At 38.1% G+C, this 22,006-nt stretch overlaps 1 protein-coding gene across 3 annotated transcripts in view; it reads right to left on the bottom strand.

The window, feature by feature from the left end:
* Positions 1 to 22,006, bottom strand: part of EPHA6 (EPH receptor A6) — an 871,253-nt gene that overhangs the window by 18,707 nt on the left and 830,540 nt on the right. For 2 of the 3 annotated variants that reach the window (XM_044251182.1, XM_044251184.1), the window contains one exon: positions 12,119 to 12,268. The exons of the other annotated variant lie outside the window; for it this stretch is intronic. In XM_044251182.1, coding sequence (XP_044107117.1) covers positions 12,119 to 12,268 — 150 coding nt within the window. The remainder of the gene's footprint in view (positions 1 to 12,118; positions 12,269 to 22,006) is intronic. 3 annotated transcript variants of the gene reach the window in all.

Genomic DNA, 22,006 nt, shown 5'->3' with positions numbered 1-22,006 from the left:
GAGCCAGTGAGACCAGGGTTTGCTATTCCCCAGGAGAGAAGGACTGGACTCAGACCCAGCTTTCTGTGAGACTGGTGGCTTCTTCCTCCTGTCTAGAGGGGTTACTATTTCCCAGTGTCTTCATGGTCCTTTGCTGACTTTCCTAGACAACTGTGGTAAATAATTAATGTCCAGTTGCATTGCTTAGTGCCAAGTAGGTTGCTCATAGTCTCTTTTGACAAATTGCTCTCATAATTGTCTGTAAAAGAAGAGTGTGGACCCTTGTCTGGAACCTTTACCCATAATAAGTTCAGCAATGTTGCTGGCCCCAGGATGCTTTTTTTGGGGGACAGTGGCCTTTTCTTCTGGTTGAACTCTGACTTTTACATTTCCTTTATTCTTTAACTTGTGACTTTGTAAAATTTGTGGAGCCCAGTATCATGTCAATTGTCATACATAAAGGGTCCTTGTAGGATAATAGTAACAACAATAACAACCCTGACAATAACAGCTAACTGTTAATGAGAGCTTCCGGATACTTCCAGGTACCAGTTCTAAATGATTTACATGTATCAACTCTTTCAGTCCTCATATAAACCTGTGAGGTAGGTACTATCACTTTCCCTACCTTACAGAAAAGGAATGTAAATAGAGAGAGGGTTAACTTGCCCACGATTGTACCCTTAAAAGTCCTGGCTTCAAGGGAGCCAGAGGAAGAGATTTAAGTGATGTGATCCACAAGAAAGGTTAAAAGACAACTTCCTAAAGGATTTTTTAATTTATTCACCCGAAGAGATATATATTAACCATTTAACATGTACTATTGAGCATGCTATGTATAAGAGGTAACAAATGGGTAAGAAATATCTGTCTTTAGGAAACCTATAATCTAGTGAAGAACACTGGGGAGTTTGAATACAGTAAGTGCCAAGTAGAACAGGGAGTTATGGGAGAATGTGAAGAACTGCCTAACCTAGCCGTGGTTCTCAGAGGAGGTGAGCTGGATCTTACAGGAAGTGTAGAAGGTAGCAGGGTCAACTGGATAGGTTGAAGGTAGACTATGGGACCTGTTCAGGGAATGAAAGTAGATTTGTGCAGCTAGAATAGAGACTTCAAAGAGAGGGATGGCATGATTTGAGGTTGGGAGTTTAAGTAAAAATAATAGTTCTTAGGATCATGAATGATTTTGTATGCTACGAGTGACTTTTTGCAAAGGGAAAAGGGTTTTAGCAAGTAAATGACATTAGATTTGCCTTTGGGAAGCTCACGCTGGCTTCAGTGTGGAGACCACACTGGGAGGAATGGGAGATCAGGAAGGAGGTTTGCAGTAATCCAGGCAAGAGGTCCCTATGGCCTTAGTGGAGGCAACGACTATGGCATACAGGAAGCGGGCAATTGGACAGGAATACAGGATAGGGTTAAGTAAGGTTAGACATGGCAAGACAGGTTTTTGGGTTGGTATCCTGATAAAGACAGAGACCACAGGAGAAGAAACAATTTTGGGGCCGGAGTGATGATGAGTTCAATTTCCTCTGAGCTTTCTGGTTTCAGATTCAAATAACACATTAACTTTGAGAGCTTATTATGTGCCACACTCTGGCTTAGCTTGCTTTATTTAGGTCTTGGATTACCTTATTATGTAAGCATGGTTATGCATATTTTATAGGTAAGAAAGCCTTAGCTCAAACTGATACATAGATTGGGTCAGTATTGCATAGCTAATAATTCCCTGAAAAAAGAACTGGTATTATCGTCTTGATAGCCTCTGGATTGTGGTAGTGGTAGTGAACATCTGTCCTGAGCCTTGAGCCAGATCCCTGACTTTGTGCCAGAATTAGATCCTGAGCCTCTCTCCCCGTTCTGTGCACTCCATGCTGCCCCACCTACCTGCATGTGCTGGCCACAGCCGCAGGTCATGTTCTGCCTTCTCTGTGGGTTTTTTTAGATCTATCACTTTCCGTAGATCTTTATGAGGTTGTCAAGCAGGCACCTTAGATTTATTTTGTTCAAAACTCACCCCATTCCTCCTTTGGGATTCCTGTCCTTTGCAAAGAGTACCACTGTTCTTCAGTGACTTAACACAGAGATCAAGGAGTCATTTGGGACTCTCTCTTCCCTGATGCTCAAAAGCACCTGAATTTGTGCTAATTCTACTACCTTCATATATTTTAAATCCGCTGAATTTTAAATCCGTTGAATTCTCCCTCCAAATGATTTCTTTCCCAGTTTGCTAACAGCCTCCTAACTAGTCTACTCCTCTTCCTTTCCCTTCTCCACTCATCTCCCACAGTGCAGCGGAAGCAATCCCTTTTCTCCCACATCTGAAATTCTGTGGCTGCTTGCCTTGAGCCTGGCTCTTGGTCCTCACCTTTGTCTGTGTCCAGGCCTTTGCTCTGGCCATTCCAAAACACTTGTGCTCTTTCAGCTGGGCGAGCTGGGCCCCTCAAGGGCAGCAACTGTTTCTTTTGCCCATAGGTTCCCAGCATCTAGCACAATGCCTTGTCAAGTAAAAAAATAGAGCTTCAGTGGTCACATATGTGATCTATGAAAGCTGTATTTTATGGGCATCTTGAGAAAACCTATATTAACCTTTATCTTCATAAACATGTCTTTGGTGAGCAGCTTTGTTTTATAGGTATTTTCTGATTCCTTAGTTAAGGGCTCATGAGGAGCTAGAAGCATATGGGATGCTTTGTCTAAAAGACTAATTGAGGTTTGTTGTTTTAGGATATGAAGGGGTGATAATTAACTACAGAGAATTTTGTAACAGTTTGTGATAGGTGTAGGCTGTCATCCTTTGGAGAAAAGTTATACAAGGTTAAACCCTTATTTAAAAATGCAAGAAGAAAATTAAAATAAAGTGAAAAAATATGAAAATGACTGCAGTAATAATTTCCATGCAGAGGTAGAAGGAATTAGATTCTGTCAGACTTTATTATCTAAAACCTGGCTGGTTGTTCCAAATAGACTGTACTGGTTCCTTGTCATTGACACCGCAATTTTTAGCAGCCTAGAATCAACATAAGGCTCAGTTGGGGCACGTAGCAGACTGTTCTGCTCTTGCTGAATCTGATGAGTTTTCCAATTGTGTTGACAGTTTCTGAATCAAAGCAGGCAATGTGCACCTTTTATTAAGCCAGGCAAACAAGAAGTAGACAGTCAATATGAAGATGCTAAGACATCCCCGAACAATACCATTGAAGAAGGACTGCTTGGGCTGTGCAGGGAATCACATTTTTATGTTATAAGGCTGCTAAGTATCTCCAAAAAGAAGCACATTGACTTTAGTTATTCATACTTTCTTTTAAAAGAAACTGTCTCAAAATTTTAGTCTACCGAAATGTACATTAGTAAATGGAATGTGAAATGATTTTATTTTTATCTTCCCTCTAAATATTCATCATGGCTTTGTGGAAAACCTATAGTCTTAGGTAAAAAGAGGATAGTGAGGCAAAGGGTACCAATATATACTTCCTTTTGGGGGTAATTATTACTTATATTTATTAGGATATTTGATTTTTAATATAATAATACTGAAAACACTGGTAATCTCTTTTCCTGATATGCAACATAAAGATTACGTCTACATGGGAGAGGGGAAAAGAAGGAAGGAAAGACGTAGTTATAAGTAAATAACATTTATAATCTTATACTGATTTTCTTATTCGATATTTTTTCACATCCAGGAATTAAAATTCAGTGAAAGGCAATCAAGACCCAAATTAAATTCAGTGTATGATAAGAAAAAAGCATACAAGGTAGTGAAAAAAATGAGGTACAGACAGAAAACATTTTTTCAGAGACTCATGTGTAATTTGTAGATCATTAGGGCATGGAAACCTAAGATTTCCTTTTCAACTTTAAGATAAATTCCGTGAGTGTCTACATTTAGAGCAGTGCCCAAACCTCACTTTTTGGAACTCACTATGGAATATCAAGGACCTTTTTAAAATGAAGAGTGGTTGTCTATAGGAGGTTACCATCTTTGAGATTGTTGAATGAGTGGACACAATGAGGAACAATATGAAGTGTAGGACTCTCAGAGGTTAAAGGTTCTTGGTAAGATTTGCCATTTGGAGAATTGTTTATCCCTAATGGTTGAAAGTCACACCTGTTGTGACAAATAACTAACATTATGTAATGATGTTTCAGTTTGTAAGTTATGCAAAGAGCATTAGCAAAGCAATCCCCTGAACTGCATCGAAGTGCTAAGTGCTAAACTGTTGGGCAGGTCTCTATGTCCTCATTAACGAAGAAAAGACAACTGGGTTCAATGCCTGCAATTGTACCGGTTACCTCAAAAAGCTAGAGTCCCTGAAACTGAGATCTTTATCTGTAGGGCCTTTGGTAACCTCTCTACATCCTGAAGTTCTGTAACCTCCAGGTCTAGATTTGGCCTTCACACAATAGGACTTTCTTTCCCACAGAATTCCAAATGCAGGGAGACCAAACCCCAGACAGGGCTAGAGACTGTCCTGGCTAGATAAGACATATGGAAATCAACTTTATGAGTATAAAGAAAAGGGGGCTCTTAAAATGTCCTCTTTGTAAATGCTCCAAAGAGAGCAAAAGATGGAATAAAAATTTTAAGAGCTAAAGAATGTAAAAATATTTCAATATGTAAATATATCAAAGGTATAATTAATTTTTTATGAAAACATTACTGGCATGTATACATTTTCTAGCTTTGTGGTCACTTAGTTACAAAAAAGTTTCCCTTGAAAATTACCCTGTGGTAGTAGCATATTGGTTATTGGTTTCCTCTACTTGGAACTTTACCATCTGAATTATTTACCATGGTGATTGATTGCCTTTCATAATATTCTCTATCACTCTTGACTCTAGCAGACATGCATCATGCTAGTATAATTAGTATATATTTAATTAAAATGCTGCTATTGCCTACATACTGATAGTAGCAGTTCTTGAAAAATTGTGCAAAGGAAGGCCATTTTGGCAATTGCCTTGGTATAGTACATATTCAAATAAATGCAAAAATTCCCTCAGTAATATGGAAAGGTTGAAATAATGGGAATGGGCCTTTAGCAATTTCCTGTATCTTTCTTACACAGATCATTACACAAAGACCATTACATAATAAAGAAGAGTTTGGAAAATCTAATCAGAGACAAAAATTGGAAATGACTGGACTCTCTGAGTCATAAAATCATACTGCATTTCTAGGTAAGTGGATTCTACCCATCCACTATTCTTGGCTGAAATACTGACCTATAATTGTAAAGGTTATAGAATTATGAGGACAAACAAGAAATAGGGTAAAAGGTTATTTTCTTCCTTTATAAATTTTTGAAAAAAGAAATCAATTCCAATAAGGTCAAAAGGTTCTTTTCAACTGCATGACCTATAAAAAGAAAACCCTGAAGATAAACTCTAATTTTTTTCTTCATGTAAGCTTCAGAAAGCAATCTAAAGCAAAACTTACTATTCTATAAAAGCTTTCGAAAACTAAGGAGCATAAACCCCTCAGAAAGACTGAGGCAGCATTATGTTTCCTAGTAAGCCTCAAACAAGATGTTCTCTAATACTGGCTCTGTTTTTGGAAAAATGAACTAACTTAGTAGCATATGCCTAAATGAAACCATAACCATGAGACATTTGGGTTTCAAATTGCTTCAAGTTTGTGTGTGTGTGTGTGTGTGTGTGTGTGTGTGTGTTTGTTTGTTTTTGTCTTTGTTGTTTCATTTTGTTTTTAAACAGCATCATGTCAAGGAAAAAAACAAAACAAAACAAAACAAAACCCAAGACTCTGGTTTTGTGTTCAGATCATTAGATCAAGCCAAGTAGCCTTTCATTTTATGTGGTATTAGTTTTTTTCCCTACATATTAACTCTGTGGGGATTTGGTTATTTAATGTTGCCTACTGTTCATGTTTTGCTTCCATTTTCTTCTGTTAAGCACATTATACAGTGTAAGTGTTGGAAGAACCGCCGTGCCCTTGGTGTCATCTTTGGAACTTGCATAGTTCCTAGCATTACATTGTACTTCCATTTATAATAAACAACAATTACTTGAACTTGGATGAAAATAACATAAAAAATAACCCAGCAATGCCTTTAAAAAAAGAAGAAAGCAAGCTAGGAAACAGCAAGGAGCTGTACACCTTCAACATGTCTATGATATGTTTCTGGTAGTAGGCTTAATTTGTCCATCATTAGAATTTGATTTTAACTTACTGCTGTATATGCTTTTGAGAAATGTAATAAATTTGTTACATTTTATAAATTTTTAATATTCAGACACAGAACATTACAAAAAAGATTTGTAGCTCCAAACAACAGCAAGTCAATCTGCATTCTTTTGCTAATAGAAAACAAAAACACTTCTCTTGTGACAGATTGGCATACATAATTAAAGATGCTTTCATTTCATTATATAGAACCTCTGTAGTATAGAGATTCCTTTGAAAATTAGACTTCTACAGTATAACTTAGAGGGTAAAAGCATGTACTTTGGAGTAACCAAGGGGCTTGAACTTTAGTTCTACTATTAACTAGCTAGTAACCTTGAGTAAGTTATTTAAATTTTCTGGAAAGTCTCAGTACTCTTACCTAGGAATGGTAGTAATAATAGTATTTATTTTAGATAATTATTTTGAAGAATAAATGAGCCAATAATCTAAAATACTTGGCTCATAATAAGCTCAGAAAATGGAAACTATGATTATTACACTTGATTAATTAAACACCTTCTATGTACCAGGTGTTTTACATATATTATCTAGTCCTACAGTTGAGTATTCTGAATCCTGTTATGGATAGCATCTCAGAAAGCTTAAACAACTTGCCCAAGATAACACAGCCAGTGAATTGTGGAGCTGGGATTTGAACCCAGCTCTTTCTAGCCTTAAAGCAGTGGCTTTTCACTGGCAGTGATTTTTGTACCCCATCTCTGACTGGCCAATGTCTGGGGCCATTTTTGGTTGTCATGTCTGGGACGATGGTACTGATATCTCAGGGGTAAAGTAAAGGCTGGGGTGCTTCAAAACACCCTACAATGTACAAGGCAGCCCCCCACAACCAAGAATTACTCAGCCCAACCTGTGATATGCCAATAGTTCTGAGGCTGAGAAACCTTGCTCCAAAGCTCTCATGATCTTGCTGATATACCAGCGGCCTCACTAGAATAAGGTGGTGCACGATGTTAATGTTTTGCTACTGCAGTAAATAAAGTTGCTCTAGAAAAAAAAATTTATACCAAAAAAGGACACAATAGTATATCTCAGGCAACACAATTGCTTTCTTTTGGGGGACCTCCCCCCTCACTGCCTGTGGTTATGGGGAAACTGCCAATCACAGTGCTCATCTGCCTATGAAGGCACAGGCTGGTACATAAAGCTAGCTGGGTCAATCACAGTGTCTACTTCCCTGGCCTGGTTTTGGTTCAGGGTTGGGCAGGACCCTGACAGAGCCAACTAGAGTCTTCTCTGGGATTCATATGTGAGTTTTCACAGAGGAAAAAAGTTTAATTCTGCCAAGGTTGTCAAGCTGGAATGCTGAGCCTTGAAGTGTAAAGAGTATAACAAAGAGGACCTTTGCTGTAGGAGAAAATGAGGTCAACACATCTAGGGAACCACTAAAAACCCTGCATGATTCCCTGTAGGAGAAAATGAGGTCAACAGATCTAGGGAACCACTAAAAACCCTGCATGATCCCTGGGATTCAGCACCACTAACCTTCTTAGTCTCATGAATGAAATGTTTAAAAATCTTTTTACTCAAGTAAAATAACTACTCAAGTTAGTTTGGGTTGAGTTTCTGTCATTTATAATCAAAGGAATGCTGAATAATAGAGTTTGCATGCTTTTTCTGACATATATTAGGAAAAAAATAACTATGCTCCATTCACAGTGTTGTTTCTATCTTAAAAAAAAAAAAAGAAAAAAAAAGAATAAAGAAAAAAGAAGGCATGAGGACTACCCTTGAGGAATGCACATTCTCCTTGGGGGCAGGGCTAGGATTTAGGAATATCAGAAGTTCCCCTTCTCACCTACATAGTGGCCTCCTTGAGAGCAGGGACTGGGTTTCTATTTTTCCATCCCCGCCCCACAGGCACACCTGGCCCAGTGACTGGCACATGTTTAATAAGTAACTGCTGACTAGCTAAGCAGATGGCACCTGCTGTTATGTTTGTAAGGTCTTTTATGGTCTAATCTTGTCTACTCTTTTCTCATTTTCTTTCCCTAATGTACAATACTACTGACCTGTGGGAAACTCATTATATTATTCACTAAAACAGATTCTACAAACTCAGAATTGTTCACTGTAATAAAATATGCCATGGTCTACAGAATAGAGGGACTATTTCATAAAAACGTTCTGAAATTTCCTGAACTCATTTAAAATCATAAAACACGTTAGCATTCCGTATTTAACTAAGCCCACAGCTTAAACTCACAAAATCTAGTAAAAGTATAAAATATTCAAAAAGAACATAGTTGGATTTTTATTGTCCAAGATATTACTTTCCTTATTTAAAATGCACCTTGGCAAACAAAAGACAATACTTTGACCAAATAAATGAGAAATGCAGAACAAACAGGGAATAACTGGTATTTGGAGAGGAGCAGCTGGGAAAGTTTTGATTAAGCTATTTCTGCTTCCAAACAGAAATTCTGGTTACAGGATCCATCATAGATATGCTGACTTCCAATATGTTAAGCTACACAGAATTTCAACTCCTTACAGCAGCAGCAAAAAATAGTCACAAGATACATAAAAGATTTTAGCTCTTACCACTTTCCTCTGGTCTTGTATTGATCTGAGGACCTCAAGAGTTTGAATCCCTTTCCCACCCAGAAGCTTTTGTTCTCTTATTTTTAGATTCTTGCTTGGATACTTTTTGGTAACCACTCAGAGATGATGAAAATTTCCAGCTTAGTTTCTACCTGGTCCTCAAAAAACAGTCAAGCTCTGGGTGGAGGGAGCACTCAGGCTCAGCCCTGTGCTGCGGGCATTGGCAATCCTGAACAAATGAGAATAGCCTTAATGTCAGGAGTCTATTACTGGCTGCAACAGCTTCTTCTGGTTCCAGATATAGTCTCTGTGGCCAAATGAGGTCTAATAGATAGAATCATTCTCTAAATGGTCATCTTGGCCACAGATCATCAATAACCATGGCCAGAACGGCTGGGTAAGCTGTTAGGCAAGATCCGAGAAGGGAGGGGTCAGCAACAGAGTTGGGAACCCTCTAGGCAACAATTAAGAACGATTTACATGGTCGTCTATGTTGGAAATTACACATTTGGACATTTTCCCCTCAGAGGCTGCTCTCCTAAAAAATCTGGCTTGTGTTGTGGTATCTTAAACATGTACCCGCTCTGTTCTGTGGAAGTCCTGTCTACTTCTTGTCACCTCCCCAGAGATTCTGGAATGTCCTGAACTTCAGAAAAGAACCACCTGGATCATTTCCTTGTCGACACAAGTATGATAATTTCTCCAGAGATGTTAAAAATCATAGCTTATTATTGTTAAAAGGGATAGTAAAAATGACCTAACCCAGTCCTTTTATTATATTTATTGGTCATGAAGCTGAGGCACTTTGAAAATTAAGTGGGCTTTTATTGTTGAATTATAGTCTACATAATGATAGCCACGGATACTTAATTGGCAGTACAGTGTACTTTAGCTGGTAAGATGATAACTCAAGGGGCAGGGAAAATAATGGAATTTCTTTTTACATTTATTTATCTCATTCTACTATAAGAAAGATTATTTATAAATGTTTACAAAGAATAACTAATTATGACTTTATGACCACACAAAAATGACTTTGATGAATGTATTTGGCACTGTACATAATGTATTCAAAATCAAACCCTTTGCATTTTTTATTCTCTTTTTATGTTCTTTTCCCCTAAAGCAGGGATTACCATGTTATGATACTACATCTTTCACTTCTGACTTTGTTTACAGTCTATCTTCCTTCTGCTGGAGGGTGAGCTCCATGAAGACTAGACATCACTGGCTACATAGGGAGCTACATGGACTGTAATCCAAACCAAAAAAGAAGCAGTTATTTCCTCCTCTCTTTTCCTTGCCCATGTCTTGTTCTAGAAGGTTATTAGCATGTCCTCTAAGATCATCATCAAATTGCTCGCTCTTCTAGGGGAATCATGTCGCATTTGTATACCTCAGTTTCACAAGTACGTTGGACTTGGGCTGGACTAGATAATCTTTTGGTCCCTTCCAGATATAACATTCCTTCTCTGTTCTATTTCTAGTTCCTAGAACAGAGAAGGCACCCAATAAATATTTTTAAATGAATAAATGAATATATTAGTATGGTAGTACTGGTACATAATGCGCAAACAAATATATGTCAGCTGTGAATGCTTGAGAACTTTTTATCCGTAAGAGTATATTGTTTGTAATGTTTGGAGCCTATGAATTGGGCATTTTTTATTTGAAGTCTGCTGGGGGAACTGGTTAAGGACTAAATGGGATACTAATGAAAGATGGCACTTGAAGTGAGGGCTCTTCTGTGCAGTGGAGACTAACTCACTGGGAAAAGGATTTTTTATTCTGGAGGTTTGCTTGAGTGGCCTATTTTAGTCATGAGAAAGTAGGATAAGTAGGCAAGCATTATTTTGAGCTTAGAGCAGAGCAGGAACTATGGTGACTGAATGCAGGGCTTCCATTACCTTGGATAATGGGTTTTTTTAAAAAAATTAGTTCCTTTCAGGATTAAAGGGGCAAATTTCTGCTTCTGAGATTCAGTTTTAAGAAGAGCTGGACTGGTGATCACAAGTTGCTCCAAACAAGGCCCAGTGGCAGAAAAGAGCAATGAGCTCCTTCAAATAAAATTCCCTGAAGAATAGTAGACTCTTGGTAAATAACCTGCATCCAAAAGTCTTAAGTTTTGGGAGTTGAGCCGAGGTCACAGGTTAGGGCACAGTCTATACTTAAGGGCAGATGCTCTGCGGGACCTACCCACATGGGCTGTGTTTCGATGATGTTCATTGGAGAGCAATGATTGAGCAGTGTGTGTGACCTCAAACTTGCTGCCATGTAGGTTTCTAGACTGGCATTTTCCAGAGTCAACAGGTCCCCATAGACTGAGTAGGACTCAGCTTCAAAAGTCACACTGTCTGGCAGGGAGAAACAATCACCATGGTGAGCGAATCCAGTCTTCTCCATTCCTGGTATTAAAACTGTGTTTGTTACTCAGTAAGTCCTTTAGATCCTTGGACAACTTGAGGTTGGGATGGAATAATGAATGAGGTAGGAGGTATGGATGGAATGCCCAAGCAAATGACTGGGAAAAATAGAAACAACAACAACAGCAACAAAAAGAGATGTGAAAATAGATTTAGTCTGAGTATGTATAGGGGTTTTCTATGATTAAATTGCCTTTTTTTTTTTTAACTGTGAACATCCAGAAGCACATTAGAGTGAGCTCCCATTAGCATTGAGGAAGGTAAATGAATGGACAAAGTCCACAAATTCTGAGATGAGAAAGTGTGAAATTAAAATCTATTTTCAGTTCTAACAGTATACTTATTGGCATTGGCAGGTACTTATATTTCCTGACTACTGTTTTTATCTCTTCGGAGGTCACAGAGATCACATATGTGTTGACTTTCTTGTTGTATAATATTATTAATCACCAAGGTAATTTTTACAGGTAAAACAGGAACAAAAGAAATTGCATAAAGGGTCATATATCTCAAAAGGATCATATCAAATTTCATACTGATAATACATTGCCTGAAAGTATTTGCTCTTTTTCTTCTAAGTATTATTTAGTTTAAATTAATTTGCTTTTTACAGTGGCGGATTACGTTGCCCTCAGGAAGAAATGAAAGGTAAACATTATCTTTGTTACTTGTAGGTCAAGACTGTTGCATTAGCACAGTCATGTGTGTAGGAGCAACGTGTGTAGGAGTCTCGAATGTAAGATGTGGATCAGGGATCACGCGACAAAGCCCATCAGCTGGCCCCTGTGACATGCAGTACAGCTCAGAGTGAAAGGTTACTTAGCTTCTTAAACTCAGCCACAGACCCTGAACAACTCTCAGGAAGAGAAGGGCTAATCTGAGTGAGGGCAAAAGACATATTTACTCCTCAGTGTTAACGTGTTTATACTCAGAAAATGGCAGTTTAACTATTGATGGCACTTACGTCTTGGTTAGACATTTCCCAATAAGGTCTCTCTCCATAGGACATGACCTCCCACATGACAATGCCATAGCTCCACGCGTCACTTGCTGAGGAGAATTTTCTGTAGGCAATAGCTTCTGGGGCCGTCCACCTTATGGGAATTTTCCCACCCTGGAAAACAAATTGGAAATTTCTCAGCTGGCTCACAAGTGTATTAAAAAAAGGAATGGCAGTCCAATTAAATAACTTTTGTTAGAAAGATCTAAATACTGCATGATAGCATTGGCATTTTAAATAAAAATAAGAGAATAAGAATAATGTTAAATGTCAGAAATATTTTTTCCTATAATAATTATTCAGTGCTAGCAACTTTAATGGGAAATAAGTCACACTTCAGAAATACTTTATTTCATTCATTGGGGAAATTTATTTTCACTTTAGATTCACACAATTAAACTCACTATCATGCCATTTGAAGAAAGTTCTGGATTATAGAACATTAAAACTAAATATCATTCAACATTCATTAAACATTATATTACATGTGTAAATAATAATGAGAATATTATTCTAACTTAATTGAATATATTCTAACTTAGTTGAAGATAAATGGTTAAATGCAGAACTGAGACATTCTCTGCGGTTCAATATTTATCAGGACTTTCCCTCTTTCCTTTTTATCTATGATTATATTTACTTTAAATTAAAAAAATCCTTTAACATTATACAAGGGCACCTGATAAGGGTAGTTCTTCTTTGGAACACTTTAGGCCAGATTATATTCTAGTTCTTCAGTGTTCCCTTTCACATTTGAACATATTAAAGATGAAATAACATGAATTTAATCTATATTGGTCAGGTATTAAAGCCTGCTATTGTGTTATACTTATTTTTTTATCAGCATTTATTACACTTTATCTCTCAAAACACTCTATAAATCCTTTTTTTTTAAAGATTTTATTTATTTGACAGAGAGAGATCACAAGTAGGCAGAGAGGCAGGCAGAGAGAGAGAGAGAGATGGGGAAGCAGGCTCCCTGCTGAGCAGAGAGCCGGATGTGGGACTCGATCCCAGGACCCTGAGATCATGACCTGAGCCGAAGGCAGCGGCCTAACCCACTGAGCCACCCAGGCGCCCTCTATAAATCCTTTTTACTGTAATGACAAGAACAAAACAATTCATCCATTTGATGTACAATCTTTGAAATTTTTGTAGCTCTGAACAGCACGTCGAGAGGGGAGAGAGCACCGCTGTCGCCACTAGATGGCGGAAGAGAACAACGAGCTGTGCCCGGACAGCATTTTCTGGCTTCGCGTTGTAGGCTTTTGCAGGCAGCGCAGATCTTTAACTGTCAGAAAGCTCCAGGATGGAATTGCCTCATCAATAGCCGCACTTCCACGACCACATCATCTCATTACCCACGTCTCCCAAAGTCCGGTGTGAGGGTGAGCGGGGGTGGGAGGAGATAGAGGGTTCATTCTCTGGCCCTTGAGGAAGCTGGGTCTGACACCTTTAAAAGGTGAAGCAGTAAAAAAAAAAAAAATTTTTTTTTTTTTTAAAGTAATCTAAGCATTTACTTGAAGAGAAAAGCGATGCGTCCGAAATGGGAATAATTGGGTTCACCAGGCAAATGAGTGCATTAATGGAATCCTCATCTTAAAGACTTTAGGCAAGGAACCTTGAGGATAATACTTTAAATTCAATCCCCTGATTTTACAGGTGAGTGACCGAATACAGGGTTTAGAGATTAGGAGATTCCTCTCCACATTATTAAATACATGTCTACTAACGTTATTATAAAAGCATTATGGGGTATTGATATAAAGTTGTAAATACTTAATCGGGGAGGAAAAGCTGGGCAAAAAGAACTTTAATGTTTTAACCCTGGACATCTTATAATCATATCGTCGTTATATAATGCGAGGAAACTAGAAGCCTGAAGTCTGGGGTGTTTACGCTTCGTGGCAGTACCACATTAAGGCCAGGAAATTAAATTTACAAAGTCGGTGCTAGTAGTTTAAGAGGGTGATGGGTAGCGGAAGGGAGTTGCAAGAGGAGGATTCATTTCTAAACCCAGAGTAGAATTGCCAGGTCAAATACAGGACCCACAGTTAGACTGAATTTCAGGTAAATAACTTCAGGTAAAGGAATTCCATAAAGGAATATATTTTTGTGTGTAAGGTCGTCCCAAATATTACATGAGACATTTACACCAAAAATCAAAATGCATTGTTTCTCTGAAATTCAAATTCAAATTCAAACTGGGCATCCTGTATTTTTATTTACTAAACCAAGCAATCCAATCACATAACATGAAAAAATAATCCAGAAATGGAAATATTGTAAATGATCCAACACAACGTTAGTGTTCTAAAAAAAAAAAAAAAAAACCTGCGTGGTCTATACTTCATGAGGAGACAAGGACACTCTGACTTGTGTTTGTGTACCAGCCCTCTAGCAGCCTTTGTTTTATGGCCTATTTGTGGCTAAAGCACCTTGGTCCTGTGGCTCTGCATTTTGAAGCCGCTTAAGTCAGGCTCAGGTTTGTTCTAATATGGAAGCCTCAGTTGCAGAGAATAAAGACCAAATTTGTAGTTGACTTCAGAACAGATGTAAGAGCAGCAGTCTTGTTTGACATTTCTGACTCTGGATCTTTCTTTATCTCTCCAGCAAACAATGCGTAGAAGTGTGAATTGCTAATCTGCTGGGACTGTTCCTTGGCTAAATCTTTGTGAGTTCTATTAAGGCAGGCTAAAAAAATACAGTTAAGGGTTATTTTAGGTGCATTCACTTATAAATGATACCTCATATAAGTGATTCACATATACATTTATACTTCATGTAGGTTGATATCACATGTAAATAATAACCTTTCCCCTTCCCTAAGATTTTATTTTTTTCTCGGGAGGAGAAGATAATTACAGAATATTTGATTAATAGCATTTCTATCTGTTATGGACTGAATTGTGTTTCCTCAAAATTCATATTTTGAAGCCCTAAACCTCAATGTGACTGTATTTGGTGGTAGGGTCTTTCAAGAGGTAATCAAAGTTAAATGAGGTCATAAGGGTGGGCCCCACACCAGTATGGCTACCGTCCTTCTAAGAAGAGGAAGAGAGACACCAGAGGTGTGCAGGCATAGGGAAAAGGCCATGTGAGGACCCAGCAAGAGGACGGCCATCTGCAAGCTAAGGAGAGAAATTTCAGGAGAAGCCAAACCTGCCCACATTTTGATTTTGGATATCGAGCCTCCAGAACTCTGAAAAGTAAATTTTTATTGCTTGAGCCAGCCAGCCTCCGATATTTTGTTAATGGTAGCCCTAGCAGACTGATAACACCACTCTCATAAAGCAAAAAGAAAGAAAAGAAAGAAAGAAAGATTTTTATCTAGGATAAATCTTTGCAACACTGCAAAATGGACAGTACATCTCTACTTCAAATTCTATGCCAAGAGCCATCTTGAAATGGGAAGTGAGAGCTAGATTAAATCTTTTTTTTTTTAAAAGATTTTATTTATTTATTTGACAGACAGAAATCACAAGTAGTCAGAGAGGCAGGCAGGGAGAGAGGGAGAAGCAGGCTCCCCACTGAGCAGAGAGCCTGATGCGGGGCTCGATCCCAGGACCCTGAGATCATGCCCTGAGCTGAAGGTAGAGGCTTTAACCCACTGAGCCACCCAGGCACCCCTAGAATAAATCTTAAAGATGAAAAAATTATCACAGAAGTGCTAAGGTAGGGATATAATTCTAATTTATAAAAATGCATGGTAATATGAACCTGACAGTATGTATGGACTTCAGTAATTCTGAACATGTATGGAATAAAGATAAGGAAGCTTTCAAATCTTGTTTTTTTTTTTCTAGTGGGAGGGTATAGACTGAGTATAGTGATCTCTAAGTGTAAGATAAGCCTGAAAGGAAGAGGTCCTTGCAATTATGGCATGGTCTCTATCCCCTTTCCTATTTTAGAGGAAACACAGAAGCTTAGCTTTTTTTCCTTTTTTTTTTTTTAAATATTTTATTTATTTATTTGACAGACAGAGAGCACAAGTAGGCAGAGAGGCAGGCAGAGAGAGAGGAGGAAGCAGGCTCCCTGTTGAGCAGAGAGCCCGATGCGGGGCTCGATCCCAGGACCTGAGCCGAAAGCAGAGGCTTTAACCCACTGAGCCACCCAGGCACCCCTCCTTTTTTTTTTTTTTTTAATTGAATGGACCAACAAACATGTGGCTTAATCTCAGCTACTTATTTTTGCCCATGATCTTGAATCATAGACAGAGGTAATGCACTAAATTACTTTTTTCTCAAAGCATTAACCACCAGATGTTTGTTTCAGGTTTCAGGAATGAACAAATAGTACTTTAGATTTGAAATCACAATCATTGGAACATTACATGTTGCTTTACCATATGTTTATGAAGGGAAAAAAAAATTACCAATGATGGTAATCAAAATGACTGAATGTAACTCTAAAGTTTTCTCCAGTTCCTGGCACTTCCCTTATGCCAAGAGCTTAATCACTTAGGGAACAAAGGAGAAACAGGAAGTAAGCAAACTGGGTCTGGATCTGGATGGCTACTGAAAAGATTTTTCCTGTTTTTTAAGTCCTATGCAGATCTTGCTGTCTAAAATGGGGTCACAGCAGAAAAAGCGCTGAAGAAACAACTAGGAGACTTGTATTATACCTGTACACCCTCTATCTTGTATTATGGTTGTATTTAACATCTGAGGTTTAGAACCTGATCCTCTAATCTTCAGTAGAGGAGACAATCAATTGAAATATAGTAAGGTTACAAAGGCTTAATTCTGAAACCAAATAGAAACCTTCCACTAAGAAACAAGAACACTTAAATCTCTCTCCATTTCTCATGCATTGGGTTTGATGGTTATCTTAAAGGCAAATGGTTCGAATAGACAGCAATCTGCCTTTTTCTTTTTCTTTTTCTTTTTTCCTTGATCTGCCTCTGTGGTACCCAAACTTCAAGGAATATAAGAATTACACTACAGAAAACATATATACTATGCTTAAAGATTAATTTAAGAAAATTTTAATGGAAATTTAAACTAAATATTTTTCTTTATGAGATGAAAGTCTTCTACAATCTATTGTGGGACTTCGGGCAAATCTTAACTCTGAGTTATATTTCAGATCTGGAAAATGAAGGGATTTGAATTGATGATCATAGGGAAGTTCTATTTTTAATTTCTTGATGATCATAAAATAATAAACTCTAGGGGGTTTTAATATGTGCCTGCAGTTTCTTGGCTCCCATTAAACTGAGTAGCTAGGCCATCTGAGTTTGTTTCTCGTCCATGTAGACAGATACCCTGATGACAGACGGTAGTGGAGATAAGCACACTCATGCTTCACATCCCAGACCAGAAATTAACGGTCACAGGGATCATCCTGAGTAGTAAGGAAGGGTAAACAATAACTTAATCACTTTCAGTTTAAGAAGGCAGGGGTATGAAAATACACATTAGAAAGGCACGAAACCTGGACATTGACTTTTCCCCCTTTTTGCTTTTTACTCTTAATGGGTTAAAATACACTTAATGAGCAACCACTGGTTATTTGGAAAACTCATTATATGGACACTTATTGAGGTCAGATGAAAGGCATTAGTTTGTTTGCTGAAAGGTCATTTTACAAGAAAAGTTCTTGTCAGTGGGGATTACCTGTGGCAGTGGTGGTCTGATTTGGGAAGCTATGGTGGAGGAATTAGCATTCTGAGGACTTCCACCTTAATTCAGTATGGTGTCCTAGGAAGTCAGAGCAAATCACTCTCTCACATGCTAGTTATACAGACAACCCAACCCCCACAGGGGGGTTATTCTTTCTCTTGAGAATTACTCATCTTGAGAGGTAAGTCCATCTCTGAGCATCTCTTTCTAGTTTGTATTCCCAAATCAACCAATTGTAATATTATTATGTACAACTACATTATATTGTGTAAGTCTTTTTAAAAATACATCACCATTCCCTCTCTGAGGGATGTGTACTTCCCTCCTTCATTGAAGTTTACTGATGTAGGACAACTTTGGTACTGTGTGAAATTTTATTCTTTTCTGAAATATGAGGATAATATCTTTCCTTTGAAGAAAGATGGAGGACTAGGATGGAACAAATTCATTGTAGTCACAAAGGATAAATCTTCTTATAGATTTCTAGATAACATTTATTAAGTGGATTAAATGAGATAGTATACATGAAGTCCCTCTTAGCTGCCAACATATGGTAGGCATTCTGGAAATGTTACTTGTCTCTTTAATTTATACACTTAACATCTCTCTTTTTTTTTTGGACCTGCTTGGTGACTCCAGCCCATATCAGCATACCAGTTTTCTTATCTGGAGTCACTAGCCTACCCCTTAGAGTGCCAGGCTCAAGGTAGTCTCCTCACACAAGAGCTTTTAGGAGCCAGAGGCAACAAATCAATCGTTGGTAGACAAGCTGTGACTCAGTTCTTATAATTTAGACTTGTCTTGTCCAGTTTGAGGAAATCTATTTTGGTTCAGTGCGTTCTGTTCTATGCCTAGCTTCCTGCCAGTGCACCACCAGCGCCCTTCTGAGACTGAAGACATATCTTATTCATCTCATTCTTTCATGGGTATAATTCTGTCATCAAAGAACATTATCTATGGCTAAATGTTGGCAGCCAGATTTCTGCCTACAGCTGGATCTGCCTGATAATGATTCTCAAAGGATTTCTTGCCTTTTCCCGAGTGTTTCTCTTCTCTTTGTGGGGTTTGATACAGGGGGTAAATTACAAACCTTCTCTCCTCATGAGTGCCCCCAGAAGAACACACACACACACCATGCTGCATCAGGAACGTATGATTATAGATGCCAGGTTGAGACACTCGTGCTGTAAGCAGAAGACCCTTCTTGCATAGTATTTTAAAAATATAAGTCATTGGTTCTTAATAACCAATTTTTATAGGAAGATAAGTGCTTTAAAAATTTATAGTAAATAGTGTTGTTTTAGGCCACAAATATGAAACAGCCATTGTAATACCTTTATCTAAGACAAAGATTTCCTAACAGTTGTTTCTTGTTTGGGGCTTTCACTCCCTGTGCCAAGGACCTTTGTGTGGGTGTTCACTGAGGTCTTAGGGTCTTGGGTTTTACTGAATCCAGAGCTAACCAACTGTTTAGCTTTGAGCTGAAATGGACATACAATTGGATTTTCCATGGTTAAGTTTTTTTTCTTCCCCCTAGAGTCTCTAAATGCCTTTAAACAGAGCCCCACCACTCCGCCATCTCACTGAATCTTCTTCCGACATACTTGCCCTATTTCCATTACCTTCCTGGCCACTGTAGGCAGTGCTGTCACCTCCCCAACTCGAACTTCAATGCAACCTCCTTTTCTGATTACGAAACGAACAATGAACTACTTTTGAAATTTATTTAGACCACGTTTTTCATAAAGAATAGGACCAAATGAGAAACGATTTCAAATAAACAGGAATAGCTATGTCACCAGTTTTGTTTTCTACTCTCTAAAAACATCCTTAACGATGGAAGGAAAGACTTTCTCATTCTCCTCTCCTCACATGATCTACCTGGAACTATACTACATTTTTATTCATTGTCTAAATGCATAAACAGCTCAGTGAATGCTAATTTTTTTGTTCCCGTAATAAAACAGTGCTTATTGTGCTATTCAAAGCCTCGAGAATTAGAATCCTTTTCACCTGCTTCCTCCTAAATTGCTCCTGAAAATAATTCATTGCCACCTATTTCTCAGTACTCTCTTTCGATGAGAACATAGGTGCTACATCATTAAGTGAATAACACTGTTCTGGGGGACATCTGTTAAATTAGATTTTCTATGCCATCCTATAAGGCAGATAAAGTAGGACAAAATGTTACTGTAATGTGCTAGAATTAAACATATTCATTATTATGAGGATTGCCATTGTGTCTGAGTGTAGATGACTTAAATACCACTGACGCTAGAGGTAGTTTTTTTCAAGACAACCTATCATTCATTATGGTTTTGTGAATATACTGTATGGTAAGGTCTGAAGGGGATAGTGGATATTAATAGAGTGAAAAATCCTATTCCTCCCTTCCTGGACAGTAGCACTCTACCCTTCATCTTTTCTCGCCTGTCCGTCTCTCTTATTTTTTCTTTTGAATCCAGCTATACAGAAGGCTGGCTACCACTCTGTTCCCTCTGCAGTGTATTTTAACAAAATTTTCTTAAGCTTCTCGTCTATACTACTTATGGCAAAGACGTATGGATATTAACGCAGAAGTACTAGTTCTAAAAAATGTACCACATAAATCATAAAGGAGAGTAAAAGATTATTTGGGCCATTAATACTGAGATACTTAATACATTAAATGCTAATTAATATGTAAAATAATACAGTTCTTCATGTATATAACACCAGTATCTATATAGAATTTTTATCTGAATGGCCTCAAATTGATGTATACCACTAAAGAGTCAATACTTTGCTTTCTTACCAAGTTGCCCTATAAGAATAATACTAATAACAGGCAGTGATTAATACTTATGCCACTGAGGCTCCTGGGTGGCTTAGTCATTAAGCCTCTGCCTTTGGCTCAGGTCATGATCCCAGGGTCCTAGGGACCCAGTCCTCCCACACTGGCCTCCTTGCTCCACAGGAAGGCTGTTCTCCCTCTCCTACTCCCCTCTACTTGTGTTCCCTCTCTCGCGGTATCCCTCTCTGTCAAAAAAATAAGTAAAATTAAAAAAAAAAAAACAGCTTGTGCTTTCTATCTACCTCCATAATCTGATACTATGCATTTGGGAAAAAATTCAGATCTCAAATTTTAGAAAAAGGGACTACATAAAATGAGGTATATCTATTTTTATATTAGCATTACTTACAATCTTGTTTGAAAACAAATATTCAAAAAGGATGGAGAAAGTGTAGAAGGCCCTAGGGCATACACAGTAGTGATTTTCATAAACCCAGGGGTGTTTACTTTAGAAGGAGAATGTACAATATAGGGAGAGAAAGTGACTTTGGAGCCAAATGTGTGTCTTCTAAACCCTCCCCCCCCCACTAATTTGTTGTGTGATGTTGGACAAATTACAGAGTCTCTGAAGATTGAGGGTATTGGACTATGTGATTTTGTACCTCCTGTGAAGTTTTAATAACCCATGATTTGTTAATATGTGAATACCTTAGTGAGTTAAAACAGAAGGGACAACCTCCACTTCTGTCTAAGGAAACCTAGACAAAAAGGGTTAGTTCTGTTCTCAGTGGCTTCCTGCATCATCATTATGCCCACAAGCAGCTTATCCATTAAATCCGACTCTTGTGACAGGCCCACACTTTGACTGAACAGATCTGAGAAACAGGTCTTCTCTTGCCACTGTCTCATCAAGTGTTGTGATACATCAGTTCAGAGCAGCCCTATGACCTCAAATTACCCATTGTCAAAAAGGTTAGCTCTGAGCATAAAGCAAAGAGGGGAGACAAGGTGACATAATGACATTTTTAGAGGCAGTCTATTTGGGACCAGACACTTAACAGAGGAGAGGGCACAATCTCCTAAATGACTGAGGAAGCATTACTCCATGGAAAGGATGGGGTTGAGGGGCTCACATCCAAAGGTGGGTAAGAACTTGAGAAAAGGAAGTACCTGGACCTGGAAATTCCAAAAAATGTTTATACAGATAAATCTATTTAGAAACTAGACTTTGGCTGAAAGAATTATTAAAATGATATTATTTTGAGTAAGTTTTAAATTTGTGATGGAACTGATTACAATATGGAGGGCAGTTGTCTTATGTCCTTAGCATCTTAGTTGATGAAATTTACACAGTCAAACCTTCATCCATTCTGTTATTCCAACATGGAATGATTCCATTGTTCCAATGCGGAATGCTGTCTAGTTAGTGTTTTCTTTAGCTTCTATTTTGTTCAT

This window comes from Neovison vison, chromosome 6, assembly GCF_020171115.1.
Source record: "Neovison vison isolate M4711 chromosome 6, ASM_NN_V1, whole genome shotgun sequence".
NCBI classification, from domain to species: Eukaryota; Metazoa; Chordata; class Mammalia; order Carnivora; family Mustelidae; genus Neogale; species Neogale vison.
The sequence above is the reverse complement of the archived record's forward strand: the minus strand, read 5'-3'. Positions and strand labels throughout refer to the sequence as shown.